Source organism: Carex rostrata, chromosome 11 (assembly GCF_964058835.1).
Source record: "Carex rostrata chromosome 11, lpCarRost1.2, whole genome shotgun sequence".
In the NCBI taxonomy this organism is placed as follows: domain Eukaryota; kingdom Viridiplantae; phylum Streptophyta; class Magnoliopsida; order Poales; family Cyperaceae; genus Carex; species Carex rostrata.
In genome coordinates, this window is record NC_135928.1 from 13,083,320 (window position 1) to 13,101,378 (window position 18,059).

An 18,059-nucleotide genomic window follows, 5' to 3' on the forward strand; every position below is an offset into this window, starting at 1 on the left:
GTTCTACTTCTACACTTCTACTGAAGGAATCAAGGAAACAAAACATGAGGTAACTGACCCGCTAAACTGTGGCAATAAATATAACGAACAGATCTGTGATACTAGAATATTCCGTGAACCCATTCTAGACCAAATGGAATCCATATCACCCAAGGTGACTCAAACTTTGAGTTTGGATCTGGACAGTCGATCTTCTTTAGCACGAATAATAAAGGTTCCGAGTGCATTCTACCTTGGGCCGGATTGGCTCAGATTCTGATCGGACGGACCAAATCGAAACTCAAATTTTGAGTTACTTCAGAGGATGCTGTCTCGACCAGATGTAACAAACTCCAACACTCTCGGCGAAAACAGTTTCCCTTCTCTATTTTTGAAATCTCATATCTGCGGCCTTGCCCTTCACTGCGCTTAAAAGATATTAACCAGCGTGAGATCTGAGAAGGTACCTCCTCTTTTCCCCTGTAGATTAACAAATTTGATTTCTGTTGTTAACAACGGTAATCAGTACTCGTTTCTTTCCTCTTCTTTTGTTTTATTGGATCTTGCGTCCGATCATTTAGTTTGATTTGTTGATATCTGATGCTTTCATCCGTCTTGATTACTGATTAGTATAAAATGAATTCAGCTCAATTTTTGAATTTACAAGACTGTGTCTTGATGACATTTCTTTAATTAGATATGAAAGAACATTCATTTAAGTGTGCTTTTCTTCCAAGTAAATGGATTTTGAAATGATAGTGTGAACTTTCATTGTTTTCAATTTTGTTGATCCATTTTTTTAGGGGAAATTCAAAAGGAATATTTCTGAGATCTCGAGAAATCTTAGGGGAATAAGAAATTGATATAATCGGTTGATAGGGGAAGAATTAAAATCAGGGATACCCTATAATCTTGTTTTTCTTAATTAGTTTTAGTACATCTTAGTTCTATACCCTTGTATTTTCTTACATTGACAAATCAATCACTCTCTTCTGATGTTGTTCTGGTACAGTGTTTTTTGAATTACATTTTGAAATAAGCTGTTTTATATCATAAATTTATACTAATTCTGTGCTTATTCAGATCATGTCACCAGGTTTATATTAAGAGATCTTCATAATGCATTTTACCTGATTATTAATCTCTTTTATGGCGTTCAACAATGCATTCTTATAATTTATCATGCCTTCTTCCTTCTTGTTACAGGTAATTTGAAGTCATGTGGGAGAAAAAAATCTACCCCCTCGACAAATCGAAGAAGAAGTATAAGGGGATGATCCGCAAGCAGCGCCACCATGCTGTCGCATCCAATCAGCTTCTTGTGCCAGACAAGCGTGGGACTTCGAGCCAGAAGGCCCACTGGTCCCGATTACACTATGGCTCTGCTAGCTGGATGCTGAACCAGTTGACGAATGAGTTTGATGATGTGTTGGAGGACTATGAGAATGATCATGGCACGGATGATTCAGATGATCATGACAGGGATGATTCAGATGGTGATGGTGATGGTGATGGTGATGGTGATGGTGATGGTGATGGTGATGGTGATGGTGATGGTGATGCTACTGACATTGGTGATGGAGGCGGTAGTGATGACATTGGTGATGGAGGTGGTAGTGATGACAGTGGTGATGGAGGCGGTAGTGATGACATGACTGGAGGGGTTGAGACAAAGGAGGAGGAAGAAGCAGAGATGATGGGGTATGTTTATGTTGAATTTGAGAGGGAAGTAGAGAGTGAGGATGAATGGGTACTGATTGGGAATATGTGATGTGTGTTTGCTTATTTGAGCAATATTCCTTATGAACTTGTGTGGGTAGATCTGTTAATTAGATGATGTGTTTGTTCATAATACGTACGTGGCAAAGATAGATTGATTGACTGATATGCTAGCTAGGTCGTTTGGGCCAGTTCGTTTTATTTTCCTCTTAAATTTGGATGTTTGCCCAATACCTATGCAAATTAGGAAATTTCGTGATTTGTTTAGGAAATTTCGTGATTTGCCAGGAAAATCAGAATTAGTGACATATATGCATGGCTGTGTATATATATTTGAAAAGCTCAGCTTTCATGACGAAATGAAGAAGGTTCCATGTAGTTATTACAATGACTAATTCCATATTGTTCCATTGTGTCGCTATCAAGTAAGGGGTTGTACCGACAGCAATACAAGTCACAAGGCTTTTAATTTTTCATGTAATTAAATAAAGAATACTTTGTTAAATCAACATTTTGTAAGACCTCTTGAAAGCAAGTAAACTGATGAACTTAATATGCTAGTCCGATAAAGCATGTATTTCTAATTTTCTATTCAAATTTCCAAAGGCTCATAATAAACAACACTGAATGATTCAATTTTACTCACTTCATATTCTAATGTATATTTTTTTTTATAACCAGTTCATATTTTAATGTATATTTTTTTTATAACCAGTTCATATTTTAATGTATATTTTTTTTATAACCAACTTCTGACTTCAGGTTCAAAATTGGAATTATGAAAAATGTGGGTAAGCTTTCGGTCCTTTGCACTAGTAACCTGGAATAATTTTGGGGCAAAAAGGAATCACTCCTAAGCTTCTCTGGTAAGTAAGTTGCAAGACAAGCACAAACAGCAGCCCAAAAAACACATTTAGATTTGCAGCCGTCCTTTCAAAATTGTGAAAAGACCGCAAGCGTCATGCGCCATATTTTAATAGAAAAATGCATATTGGAGATGCAAGAGTTGTGGATACTTACCATAACTCATGGAAATTTGCAAATTACACCCATGACCATGAGCTTTCTTTTCATCTTTCCGAAATTTATCAAATATAGAAAGATTCTTAACAGCTCGAAATTATGGTTTAATTCCAACGGCTCTAAAAAGGTAAGGTTTTGTGTGATAACTGATAAGGACTAGTAGTTTGCGAAAGATCATCACATCACCATAGTGTTTGAGATAAGACCAAAGTGCCCCTCTAGGCTCATATTCCTGTACAAGAACCATGAATAATTGATAAAACGCCATTAATATCAATATCAATATTTGAGAATTGTGAAACGTTGAGGACTACAGTGTTTATAGTCTGAAATCACAATTCACACAATAAAGAAATCGCATGTGTGGAATACAGATGGAAAGTTTTTAATAAATAATATTTTGAAAATAAAAGTTTTGGCAAACTAGCTAGTCTTAAGCTGTATTACGATACTGATACGTATCTAATACGCCAACTGACGGTCGGTCTACGCGGCGTATCCTTAACCTCTTGATACGGTCTCCGATACGGATTAACTCATCTGAATACGGCAGGATACCGCTATGACACGTCCGGATACAGTGCATCATGCATGGTCCATCAAAATATATTTTTTAGCGCTCCAAGAGAGAATCGAACCAATGTTCTTTGATATCAGCAACAGAGATCTTAACAACTAAACTATTTGACATTTGACGTTAGAATCTACTAACTTTTATATTTAACGCATATCCAAATTTTTTGATATTTAATTTATATAATATAATTGTTGAATTAATAATAGAGGAGGGATCCAATTACATCCTTTTTTGGTAACAACGGATTACACCCTATGTTTATAAAGTCCAAACAGTTGATCAAAACCATTCAACATGATGGATATGTTAAAATGTGCTTGCAGATCAAATTTTACATTTTTCTGAATTTTTTTTACTATATATTAAGATGGGTACAAAAATTCAACGGTCTAAATATAGCGATTTTGTTAAATACTTAATAAATAGTAAAAGAATTCTAAAAATTGTAAAATTTGATCTGTAAGCACATTTTAATATATCCATTATGTTGAACGGTTTGGATCGATTGTTTCAAATTTGAAAACTTTAAAAATGAAGAGTGTAATTCGGTGTCACCAAAAAAGAGTGTAATTGGATCCCTCCTCAATATAATAGACGTATTGTATCTTTATTTTTTGAAAAATTGCCATATCGTCGTATGCCCGTACTCGATACGATATTTGTATTCGTATTCATATAACAGAGATCTTTAGTATAATAACAAAAATAATATTTTCTGTGTGAAATTTTGCAGATTCAAAATCTTAAATAAAGATCTGTGTGAATATTAACTCATTTGGATGGTTAACGATCAAAGTTACGGAATCAATATCCAATAAAACTGTGTTTTTAAAGGGTACGTATAGCGGTATAGTTTTATTTGAAATGAGATCAAAGCAAGGTCCACAAAGTTAATAGATAGGTCAACAAAGGTGGCAAAAAATGTTTCGGGTACACGCCAATTTACGCTGGAACTCGCTCATTAGCAGTATCGAGGGAAGAATGTTTGCTGTGTGGAACTCGCTCATATAGTTGGACCTTTAAAAGGCTAAACCTTTCAATTTAATTAATTTACTTTTTAAACCCCTGTTAACAGTTCTGTATCTTGTTCAATTCTCTCTGACAGTATTTTCGGAGTTAATTTTGTTTCCACAGTGCCCAAACCGCACATAGTATTCGTGCCATGTATTCTTTAACCTTAATTTACTCCTTCGGTTGCTGCCTTTTTCTCAAAGTTGGTTCAGATTGCACTTGTTCACATTTGGCTGTCCGTTATGTTGCTGTCTCCTCTGACGTCAATTACAAAGCACCTGGACTAAGAAAAAAAACAAATGACAACCACCGTACCAAAATTCAAATTCGGTATATATAGGATTGTAAAGGTTGTAAATTGGGGGTGATTAATGAGTGAGCATGAACTTGTTAAGTTAATGAGTGAGTTGTTAATGAACTTTTAACAAGCGAGTCACGAAGTTATGAACAATTTACTCACCTCTAGTTATAACGAATCGGTTTAGTGTAACTATCCTTGTAAAGGGGTGTACCGAAATTCAAATTCATTATCCTTTTGGATGTGCTAAATTTGTGTTTCGGGTTTTTGTAACAAATTTTAGCGATTTTGTTAAATACTTAATAAATATAGCGATTTTGTTAAATACTTAATAAATAGTAAAAAAATTCAGAAAAATATAAAATTTAATTTGCAAGCACATTTTAACATATCAATCAAATGGAGAAGTAGAAAATAATGCATAATCTGTCTTCAAATGGAGAAGTAAAAAATCAAAAAAATTTGAATCGTAATAAAAATCTTCCGTCTTTCTATGAATGTAACACTTAACAGTAGTCTTTTTATGTTTCTTTCTTATTTTTTAATAATTCGGGCACACCTAACATGCATGTGCACAAAGAAAAGGAAAAGGAAAAGGAAAAAAAAACAATGACGGGTCAGAAAAGGGTTTGGTGGAGCACTGTTTACACAATCTTCGCAAGGCGCGGAGCGTTGAAACTAGAATTCATCTTGAAAGTCTATTACGGAGGATAAATCAAAGTTCATCTTGAAAGTTTACGATCGAGGACTATACATCTATAGCTCCACAGCCAGATTCACCACTCTCAGTGTTTTTCAGAGTGCTTCGACAGATCATCAGCGTGATCGATCGGAGGCTTTCAGCTCGTTGTTGTGGATGCATGCCACATTCGCAGCACAAGATTTCAGTTGCGCAGATAAAGAGGAAATTAAAGCTTCCCTCTTCCCTCCTCTCTCTGATCACAGCCCAAAAGCAACTCCTCCAAGCAACTTCCTCAAATCTTCCACTACTAGAATAATCGTTTTTTGCATGCCCAGCACCAGTTTGTTGCATGGTAGAGACGGCTCATGCAAAAGAAATGATGTTTGTTGACTTTTTAAACTTGTTGCATGCGAATTCCCATGTAACAGGTATCGCATGCAATTGTGTAAAGTGCAACCATGCAACTGTGTGATGTTCAGCCATGCAAATAAGTTTTGAAGGTCATATATTGTAATTAATTCGAGGTCCATGCAACAACTCAACTCCATGGCCATGCAATTACTTAAAAACTTAGTAGATATTATATTTAATTAAAGGTCCATGCAACTACTTAACCCCATGGCCATGCAACTGCTTAACCCCATGTTTATATTATATTTTAATGAAGGTCCATATAAATAGTCCACTATCATTCGCATGTAAATAGTTTGGACTAAAAGTTTCAAACAATTGCATGAGATTAGCCATGCAATAGTTTATTTACTGGAGGCATATTCATTTCTGTTTATTTGTTATCTCATTTTCAATGAAGTTTTTAATTAAAATTCACAACATCACGAATAATAGCAAAATATAAGAATTTAATACTTTGATAACTTAAAATTCTTGCATTTAGAACAAACATTTCAAAATAATGGAGAAACAAAAATAATAGTACAAAATATGTGACAACACACATACAACTTTTAATTCACCAATATTAAAACTCTTGATCGAAAGCATCGAGGCCATAGAAATCAAATTCAAATCTGATTGCAAAAAAATTACAAAAATTTAAATAAAATACTACAACACCTTGCAATTTGACTGACTATAAAATACTACAAATTGCATCAGTTTTCAACATTGAAAGCTGGTATGACTAATGCATTAAATATGTTGTAATTCTAATGAGAATTACAAGACTATGTAATATTTTATCTCCACCATTTATTAGATTTGATTATTGAAATTAAAAGAATATTTATATTGCTCCTTTCTTTCTTCCTACGCTGCCCCTCTTGCCCATATTTTTCACATTTTATACAAGCATTATCAATTGGTTTCTCAGAAAATAAGCTTTTATATGAAAGAATAAAAACTATGTCAGAGATTTGAGTGGCCTGAGTTCAATCTATATATTGTCATTCACTTTCCTTATCCTCTCAATTTTGATGCTTAAGCTCTGAAATCGGAAGAAAATTAGCAAAATAAGTTGATAAATGATACTGTTAATGGTATTTGATGAGTAGATATAAACATGATTTTATTTGAGTGAATGTTTTTCTTTACTAAGTACCAGTATATACATTACTCAGATACTCGATGCCTCAAACAGAACCCTCTTGCAAATCAGACCAGAAACTAGTGAAGAAAGTCATAAATTAACCAAATACTTGCATAGATGGATATAAAACATTACCAAGAACTCACAGAAACAAACTTCACATGTTTGTGATTTTTATACAATTAATTAAGGACTTTCAAAAATCAGATTTCAAAAATTCCAGCAACTGGTACAATGGGTGATTGGTACCAAAACTGAACAGTACAAAATTACTAGTTTGACCCAGTTAGAAAATTCAGAAAACTTTGAGATTAATCTAGGTGATAGTACATGATGTTCTAAGAATTTTGGTACCAAGAACTCCTGATTTGGAGCTGTAGTTTGCTCTGTGCAAAAATCACAAGGCAGCATGCCAGAGAAAGACAAAACTGCCCTTCATACCCTGAAACTTGAAGAAATAAACCACTTTAAATCCTGTAAAAACTATGAAAATATACTTGAAACAGGAATTATGATGCCAAATAAACTTAAAATTAGGTCTTTTACTTGAAACATACCATCTATTTACACTTGGTCTTTTAATTGATTACAGTAGTGGTAATAGAGCACACTAAGAGTACACTAAGACAAGTTTGCCCTTTTCAGAAAATTCATAATTATTAGGGCCATTTTCGCATTTTTCTCAAACCCTTAGTCTACAGTGAACAATTGTTGCCAAATTAACAACTCGTAAGCATAGTGAAAGTGTAAGTGTGTAACCACATTTCATCAAACCTAATTTAACAATCCAGTTTAATGGTTTATTTTTAAAGTTAGTCTTCATACCTGTTTCTCCGATCTACAGCAACACCGAAAATGGTCGAGAGAGAGTGATTTGGTGATCGCCTTCGTCACCAAGAGAGAGTGGAGAGGTCAGTGACGGCGACTGCGATCAGCTTTGCTTCGAGAGTTGAGTGGTAGTGGAGAGGAGTAGTGAGGGTTTCAATTTGGTTTTGAAAGAGAGGTGGCCAGGTGGGTTTCGATTTGGTTTCGATTCGGTATCACATTTTCTTAGAGAAACCTACCAACAAATTTTACTCCTGAGGTAATCAAAGAAGGAAGAAAATTTGGCGGCAATCAAAAAATGTGTGACTGGATGGTTAGATGGTTTTGTTGTTTGAGGATTTTAGAGGGAAACAAAATATTTTAGAGGGAAACGAAAAAGGGGAGAAGGTCGTAAGAAATGAAAAACAAAACAGGAGAAGATGGATTATTTGCTCTCTGGACGCGATGGGGAACAAAAAAGGTTGGCAAGTATAGATATTGACAGAGCAGTTTTAGCTTCAGAAAGTTTATTAAAAATATTGGACGCTCTTTAAATTATATAGGTTGTGTACTGCATAAAATCAAAACCGCTCTGTTAATAAAATCGCCCAAATGAAGTCATCAGGGCCTTCGATCCAACATGAAGTATTTATAGCCATTCGATTTTACAATATTCCATATACTCGATGGATAGGTAAATAAAAACAAAATTTGATCAAATTTGAATGCAAGATAATAAATATAGTTCTCTTTAATTTCAACGGTTCTGATCGACCAGTGTTCGATATTTTTCTACGCGCCTTCACTAACTCACAAAACAAGAGTTTATGTCGTATGAAACATAAACTCTACTTTGTGAGTTAGTGAAGATGTGTAGAAAAATATCGAACACTCGTCGATCGGAACCGTTGAAATTAATGAGAACTATATTTATTCTCTTGCACCCAAGTTTGATCAAATTTTATTTTTATTTACCCATCTATCTAGTTCACCAAAAATTAAAGTATCGTATGGCTACAAACACTTTGTGTTGGATCGAAGCTCATACATAATAAAATTTCCAAACTTTTATGTTAATTATGTTCAATATTCTCCCTTGATCATTTCAAAACAAATTTGAAATGATTTCATCGCAGATCGACCGTTAATTTCCCGTGTGAAAATGAATGGTCCTAAAATGTTTTCTAAATTTGAAGTGGCATATAATGACAAAAGTCTATAAAAATGACATATATAAGTAATATTTGACCATATAAGATGTGAAAAAAAATAAAAAAAAATTTTAATTTTTTTTTATATGTATAGCTATACATGCATTAGATAATTAGCAAATATCAAGATTCTATGCCATCGGATAAGTGAAGAACGGTGTTGATTTATTCAATTTGAATGGCTGTGAGTAGGGAATCCTTGTTCTCTGAGGTAACATAAAATTTCAGTTTATATCCGGCCCAAGATAATGCACATGATCTTTTAATATTCGTGCAAAATAATGATCAGACGACTCCGATCAAATACAAATATTATACTACCTTAGTGCATTGAGTTTGTGGATAGATTCACGCCCTTCTCTCACTTGGCCTCTCTGGACATGAGAAATTTTTAGGACATATAAGTTTTTTCATTAATCTCCATTTCTCTCTTCAGCGCCTCTCTATAAAAAATTGACCAAAATTTGGACTTCCCTCTTAAATTTTTTACCAAGAATTGGATTCCCTCCTCAATTTTCACTTCCCGCTAAGTACCAAACATCTCACTCATGTCCTCTCCCTCTCTCTCTCTATCCGTGTTCTCTCAAACCTGGTTCTCTTCAAAATGAAATCCAGCACTGGACGGGCTTCAGACCTAGGGTTCCGGCACCGAGTAGCTGCTCCGTCGATTGGAAGTCGTCCGTCGAGCTAGGGTTCGGAGCTAGGATTCCAGCAGCGTAGCTCCGTCGATTGGGAGTCTTCCGCCGACCTAGGGTTCAGAGCTAGGGTTCCAGCACCGTCGTTTCGGTTTGCTGATCAACTCACTGTTTCAATCTAGGCTCCAATTATGGTTCACTCAAGGTTCTATTTTGGTTCACCAGGGTTAATTTTTTGTGCACTTTACAAATAATTCTTGTTCACTTAGGGTTTAATCGTTTTTTCACTAAACGTTTAAATTGGGGGGAAACATATTATCTTCAATAAAATCAGTCACTTTAGTAACTCTATTACACATTTTATTGTTGATAAATAAGAAAAAAGGCAGATTTACAAATTTTATTGTTGATGTCATTTTTTTTAATAACTTTAGTAACTATAGTAACTTAATTACTTTAGTCACTTTAGCACCTGTTTAGCATATGTTTGAAGAATCACTTTAGTAACGTAAGTAACTTTAGCAACTTAAGGTGCTTCATGTTTACCATTAGATGTCTACTTTATCAACTTTACCATCTTAAGCAACTCAATCACTTTATCACATCATAGTAACTGTCACTTTTTTCTGCCTCATATTGTAAGTTAAAATATATAGCATGGTTTTTTTGGTCACTTTTTCCATTAATCTTCCTACTCAAGGAAAGAGTTTGGTTAATTACAAACATAGAGAATTGTGTGTTTCCTGTATCATAGTAACACAAAATTAAAGCCTAGTTAGAACATGGATAATTGATGAAAAAACTATGTAAATCTTAATTATATGTGCTTCTCTATCTCATTGCTAACGTTGCACAGTTGATTCTGAATTATGATGGGTATTGTATCATTACAAATTCTCATTCTAATTATCCTCTAGCCGTCAGATTTGTCAATTAGGAAAGTAAATTTAGAAACTACTATTTCATGAAGGTTTATTGGTGGGAAACTACTATTTTTCTTGTTTTTATTGAAGTCTGACAAGACTATTTATGTGAAATATGCATAAAAGACCCTTCTCTTCTAGAAAATCACAGACGCTTATGTTTTTAGGTTTACACCTCAAATTCGCCAACATCGTGAAATAGCATCAAGGGTATCTGTTGCAAATTCGCCAACATCGTGAGCAAGAAGGTTGATATCTACATGACCAAGAGGTACTTGTAGTTCATTGTATCATTTATTGTAGTTATTTTTCTCTGGACTTTGTTTTCGGTTTCCCGTTTGGAAATTAGAGGTTTGATCCCTTGGCTAATCTTGGTTAGTTTAATTTGCTGGTGTGTCTTATAGTTAATTAACACTCCCATTCTTTCATAGATCAGAGTATAATCTGATTAGGCAAATAATGAGTTGAAATTTGAATTTTATTTTCTGAATTTGACCTTATGGCTGTTCCCAACTGTTATGGTTAAGATTGATTCTAATTTCCTTTTCTTGAAATTTATATAATTGGTCCCCAAAAGAGTTATTAGATAAGTCACTTGATAAATACATGTATGTCTGGCAATTGTTTCAGTGAACTTTTAGGTGATTGAGGACTTAAAGTCAAACAACGAGAAGGCTTAAAGTCAAATAGAATATTACTTGTATGCTTTTGTAGATGATTGTCCATACAAGGACTTAAACAAAATATACCTACATGCTTGAAAACTTTCTAATATCTGCATGTATGTACTTGTATAGATTGAGAAATTTGTCAATGATGAATGATGCAACTTTAAAGGTAACTTACTTTTAATGCCAAGCTTTAGCTTAGTTCATTGTTTTTTAGAAGCTGTATATTTTTGCCTTACTTTTTCCTAGTCTAGTTTTTGAACTTTGAAGTTACAAACAATTGTTACATAATTGTAAAATATGACCTGAAAATTTTTGCTTAGATACGTCATTCTAATGTTAATCACACTCCACAGACAAAAAGACAGCATGGGTTCCTTGCTTCTGCAACCAATAAACCAACCCTGTTTAAGGAATAAAAGGAAACAGTAAGTTATAAATTTTATTTTTTATTGCAAGTATGATATGCTGAGTTTCTTGTTTCTGCAAATCAGCCCCAATAAGCCATTTCTATGCAATTAAGCCTGATTTAAGTCCTCATTTAAGCATAACCCCTTGCGGTAGATTGGTTATAAGTTTATGATATTAGAAATCAGTAAAGAGCACAACCATACTCTTAACAGAAAGGGTAAAATAACAAAATCCCATCTGTAATACATGTTATAATATAAAAACTGCATAAATAATTGTTATAACAATAATATGTTCTAATATAACAATTTGATATACATAGGATGTTGCTGGTTCTATACAACCAAATCAGCGGCCTTTCCAAGCATTGCTGAGTTCCTAGAATGTACAAGAAATTATCGGACATTATGCCGCAATGTCCGATTGGTTGGCCAATCAACCTTCAACATGAAGCAGGGAGGTCTACTGTGGTTGGCAATATTAAGGGTAAATTATTTTGGTAATATTTTGGGTATATTTTGCAAACTCAGTGGGGGTTTGTTTTATTTTGTTAATGCTTGAAAGGTAGGTATATTTTGGTTATATATAAAAGTTACTCTTCTTATTTTTTTTATCTTGGTAATTGTTTGAAAAGTGTTGTTTTGATACCTTTATAGTGTTGGAAAAATGTATGATGATTATAGTCTTTTGATTATATATCGAAGTTAATTACTCTTTTTATCTTGTTCGTTGTTTTCTATGTATGTACTCTTCTATGTGTTTTATGTAAATTTTGTTGAATGGTAATCTGGGATTGGTAAACAATACTGGATTGGTACCATATTGGTACAGGGAGGGAGGATTGTAAGATTGGATTATGCTTTATTGCCTCCAGTTAGCTCATTTTAGACATCGAAATTTCCACGCAAATATTGGTAATTTATGTGCATGTAAAAAGTGCAAATCAATTATATTCGTGCAAATAGTCATCCATGTAATAACTACATATTCTTCCCATGTTATAACGAAATCATCTCCCATGCAAATAAACATATGGGGCCCACGTTAACTAACCTTGCAAATAATCAAGTAGGTCCCACGTTATCTATCCTTGCATATAGTCTAGTGGGTCCCGCGTTCCCTTGCCTTGCAAATACTATGGTGGGCCCACGTCCGCTCCTTGCAAATAGTATGATGGGACCCGCACTCTATTCCCTTGCATATACTCCAAACTGGGTCAACTCTCGAAGTAGTTGCATGGCTAGTTATTGCATGACAAGTCTCATGTAACAGACTTTTTGCATGGCTGTCCTTGTAAATACTGACTATTTGTATGGAGGGCATTTGCATGGTTGCACTTGCATGCCTAAGGCCATGCAAAAAGCCATTTTCGTTGTCATGCAATAAACGATTATTCTAGTAGTGTTCTATTTTAAATAACAGTGAGTAACCGAGAATTTTGTATTGATTGAATTATTTCATGTACGCAGATTACATGTGCTTGATTAGATTTGATATCTTTAACAGCTTCTTTCATTTCAGAAATAGACGAGAGAGATAAGCTGTCTAGTTTGCTCCCATCACCAATTTCAGCTTCAACCTCTGAATCTTCAATGAATGCTCTAGAGGTGGAGGATATGAAGCAGCTGGAGCGAACCATGAAACGTATCCAATCCGTCCTTGTCGATGCTGCCGGCCGACACATACAAGACCACTGTGAGATTTTCCGCCTGGAAGAATTAAAGGAAGTCGCTTATGATGCTGAGGATCTGGTTGAAGAGTATGCATATGAGGTTCTTCATGCCAAAATGCAATTTAGAGAAAAATTGGGGGAAGATGTGAATACCGATTTGTCCTCTATTGATGTTTCTGTACCAGTGCCTGAGGAGATGGCATTGAGAGCGAAAGGGATTAGGAAGAGGTTTGATGAGATTATTCGGGAATGGGACAACTTGAGATGGAAGGAGTGTTAATTAACGGATAGAACTTACAAGTTACTCCGTTAATCTTTGTGCGGAAGCGGATCTTGCGAGTGGAGCAGTATCACTGGTTCTGCAAGGAATCACAAGCCGAAGCCGGAAGCCTTGCGTTTTCCACGACCTAAAACCTTCAATCCTTAACAGAGTGCTTCTTGGTGCTCTCTATCTTTTCTCTCTAATTTTGGTTGTTACTATTCACACGTTTTTCTGATTATTATAAGAGAGAGAGATATGAATGGTTTATATAAAACCAATGCACCTATTCATAAATGGTTGGCATCTATTCATAACGGGTCGGATATTGAATTTGGGTTTCCCATAACGGGCGTACCATTAATTAAATCCAACATCTCCCACTCGCACAAAATAGGATACCCACTATAAACTAAGAGAACGTAATCTCTAATCTCTGTTAAAATTCATACAAGGAAATAGGCCGTGACCAGCATATCTTAATTTGAGAGTCTATGTTGTTATCCAACTGTTAGGTATGTATAACAACATCTAAGTAGAGTAAATATGCAGTACCCCAGATCATTAAGTTACATTTTTTAAGTATTACAGGATCTCTTTTATTTATTGATACAACCATACTTATATATTCACAATTATGTTACATAAACATAATTGGTGCACCAGTGAATATAACCTAATGTAACACTCAAATGATCTTTTTCTTTTATCTAGAATCTCTTAATTCCAAATCAATTTGCTATTCAGATATGTTCCATTAGATCGTATCATACATGATCATTGGTAACATTCCAAAATAACTAATTGAAAAGAAACTTCAAGTATTTAGTAAAAAATCGAAGAGTACTATGAGATCCTTTTGATCTCGCGGGTCTCACACAACAAAGAAGAAGAGATCATATCTTCTGTTACCCTGTTGATCAATTGCACATATGGTATGAAACATATGTTACGGTATTATTCTCCATTTCTTATGGAGCGTATGTCTAATTTAAAATCCAATACCGTACAAGTGATAGTTCAGATATACATAATATCTAACTTGAGTCCACAACTCTACTTATCATATAAATTCAATAACAGGACTCCCACTTGGCATAAGACAGTTAAGGTGAATAGTGGGTATTTCACCTTCGGTCATAATAATATATTCATATTACCTCATCTTGATTCTCTATCAAGGCGATGTATATTTTAAGCACTTGCTCTCACATTTTGTATCATGTCTAGCTTAAAATCAATCTTATTTCTATGTCCTACCAAGACATAGAAGTGATTGCCTGTGTAAGAAGGCCAATCAACTGTCTGACATACCTTTCATTTTATATCTCATGTGTTATGCTAAATATAATGATATTAAATAATTTGTAACAATTATAACATAAATGTATAAGTAAAAAACATTCATTGCATTTATCCCACAAATACAAATATACATAATATATACTGTTTAATCAAAATATATATATAACTACAATCTACGTAACCCTAGAGATTTCACATGGCCAATAAACACATCTCTAGGTATTGCCTTTGTAAAAGGATCTGCCACCATTTTGTGTGTAGATATGTACTGCATGCAAACTTGCTTTCTTGCCACCATGTCTCTAACGAAGTTATACTTAGTATCAATGTGTTTGGTCTTAGAGTGATACTTGGGATCTTTTGTATAAGCGATTGCTGCTTGGCTATCGCTGTATACCAACACTGAGTTAGTTTCATTCTCACCGAAACCCAAGTTATTCAAAAATCTTTTAAGCCAAACTGCTTCTTGTACTGCTGCTGAAAATGCTACAAATTCAGCTTCCATTGTGGATAAGGATATGTAACTCTGTTTCTTACTACTCCAAGAGATAGCTCCATTACTAAGTAAAAAAACATAGCCTGAGGTAGATTTTTTTTTCATCTAAATCTCCTCCCCAATCAGCATCTGCGTAACCCATGAGTTGCAGATTTTCTCCTTGAAAACACAATGAATAATCTGCAGTACCTTTCAGATATCTAAGTATTCTTTTTACTGTTTTCCAATGGGACTGTCCTGGATTGGCTTGATATCTACTCACCATCCCAACAGCGAAACTGATATCTGGCCTAGTACACATCATAGCATACATGAGGCTGCCAACAGCACTTGAGTAAGGAACTTTTTCCATTTGTGCTTTTTCATCTGGAGTCTTTGGACACATTCTTAAACTAAGACCTTCGCCTTTTGCTATAGGAGTATCAATGGGTTTACAGTCTTGCATATGAAATTTTTCAAGTACTTTCTTGATGTAATGCTCTTGTGATAGAGCTAACATCTTCTTGGAACGATCTCTTTCAATCTTCACTCCAAGAATGTATGCTGCTTCACCCATATCGTTCATATCAAAATTGGAGGATAACCATTCCTTAATGATTTGTACATACTCTTTATTGTTACTAGCCAACAGTATGTCATTCACATAAAGTGATAGAATCACAAATTTGTCTTTGGACCTTTTGACATACACACAATGGTCTTCATCAATCATTTCGAAATCAAATGATATGATTGCTTGATGAAACCGAATGTACCATTGTCTAGAAGATTGCTTGAGACCATAAATGGATCTCAATAATTTGCACACTTTGTGCTTTTGTCCTTCGGCAACAAAACCGACAGGTTGTTCCATATATATCTCTTCTTCCAGATTGCCATTTAGAAACGCAGTTTTAACATCCATTTGATGCAATTCCAAATCTAAACTGGCAACAATAGCTAGTATCAATCGTATGGAAGTAAATCTTACAACAGGAGAGAAAGTCTCTTCGTAGTCTATCCCTTCTTGCTGTGTATACCCCTTAGCAACAAGTCGTGCCTTATACCTCTCAATTGAGCCGTCAGCTAGACGTTTAATCTTGAGAACCCATTTGTTCCCAATTGCCTTGCGTCCTTCAGGGAGGTCAACTAATTCCCAAACACTATTTGATCTCATTGACTCCATTTCTTCTTCCATTGCTTTCATCCATTTCTCTTTAGCAGGACAAGTGAGAGCCTCTCGAATATTTCTCGGCTCTTCTTCATCTTGCATGACGATCATGTAAGATTCATTTTCAATTGGAAAATGACGTTTAGGGACTCTAGCACGATTGCTATGCCTAATTTGTGATTGTGCTGAACTTGGCTCAGCATCATCTACAGACTTGCTCCCACTTGGATGAGATACTGTTGGAGGTTCAGGAATATGCACCAAACGATTTGCAACAATCAAATCATCGTGCTCCTCTACTTCATATAGAGAAAATTCCTGACCTATCTCACCCTTTCTTGGAAATTCATTTTCCAAGAAAATGACATCTCGGGATTCAAATTCTGTTACACTCCCACTCGATTGTTCACCAATGAACACATAACCTTTGGAATATTCAGAGTATCGTATAAATATACTCTTTTTACCTTTGGAATACTCTTTTTACCATGTTGATGAGACAAATCATGAACAAAGGCAGCGCATCCCCAAGGTCTCAGATTACTAAGATCTGGTTTTCTATTAGTCCAAAGTTCGTAAGGAGTTGAAGAAATAGATTTAGAAGGTACACGATTCAGAATATAGGCAGCAGTCAATAATGCATCACCCCAAAAATTAATTGGCAGATTTGCTTGAGCCATCATTGACCTAACCATTTCCAAAAGAGTCCGGTTTCTCCTTTCAGCCACTCCGTTTTGCTGTGGAGTATATGGCATGGTTAGTTGCCTTAGTATTCCTTTTTCTTCGCACATTTGTTTGAACTCATCAGACAAATATTCGCGACCGCGATCCGTTCTTAAGGCCTTAAGGCCTTTCTGTCTAATTGATTTTCACATAAAGTTATAAATTTCGTGAAACAAGCAAGAACGTCAGATTTATGAGATATCAAATAGACGTGACCATATCGCGTATAATCATCAATGAAGGTGATAAAGTATCTACCTCCATGTCGTGCCCTCACATTCATTGGTCCACAAATGTCAGAATGAATTAATTGCAATGAAAATTCAGACCTGGTTCCTGTTCCAAATGGTTTTCTTGCCATTTTTCCTTTTAAACAATTTTCACATGTTGGTAGACTAACCCTTTCAATTTGGCCTAACATGCCTTCCTTGGCTAATCTATCCATCCGTTGCTGTCCAATATGGCCTAATCTCATATGCCATACATTGACATCAACATTTTCATCAGCATATGATGTAAATAAAGAAAAATGGTTATTAGAAGAAGTCATCATATTAATAACATCCAGAATAATAAAACCATTCAATACATATCCATAACCATAACACACATCATCCAGATACAACTTAATACTAGTACCACACATGTTCAAAGTAAATCCAAATCTAAGAAGAACTACTACAGATACAAGATTTCGTCGAATGTCAGGTGCAAAGAGAACATCATGTAAGAGGAGGGTTCAACCATCACGCATATCCAACTTGCATGTGCCTATACCCTTGACTGGTACACGAGAGTTGTTTCCTACATAAAGCCATTTTGAACCTTGCGGAATTCGACGAAAATCCACAAACAAATCACGGTCTTTGGCTACATGGTCTGTTGCCCCTGAGTCTACAGTCCACAAAGGATGAGAATCAGCAATAAAAACAGAACTGGAAACATATGAAAAATATGAAAGTTTTTC

General features: G+C 35.0%; 1 protein-coding gene across 3 annotated transcripts; it reads left to right on the forward strand.

Moving 5' to 3' along the window:
* The first annotated feature begins 340 nt into the window (after positions 1-340).
* On the forward strand, positions 341-2,068 carry LOC144562075 (uncharacterized). Of its 3 annotated transcripts, none has more exons than XM_078311211.1 (3): positions 341-442; positions 1,186-1,475; positions 1,563-2,067. In XM_078311211.1, the coding sequence occupies exons 2-3, from the start codon at positions 1,199-1,201 to the stop codon at positions 1,748-1,750; spliced, it is 465 nt and encodes a 154-aa protein (XP_078167337.1). In that variant the 5' UTR covers positions 341-442; positions 1,186-1,198; the 3' UTR covers positions 1,751-2,067. The 3 variants fall into 3 exon arrangements, with proteins under 3 accessions (XP_078167337.1, XP_078167336.1, XP_078167335.1); XM_078311210.1 differs by having other exon boundaries at positions 1,186-1,471; positions 1,526-2,067; XM_078311209.1 differs by having other exon boundaries at positions 1,186-2,068.
* Positions 2,069-18,059: the final 15,991 nt, after the last annotated feature.

Excerpts from the sequence above, each read along its gene's own strand:
- LOC144562075 (XM_078311209.1), top strand. The coding sequence starts at position 1,199 with ATGTGGGAGAAAAAAATCTACCCCCTCGACAAATCGAAGAAGAAGTAT.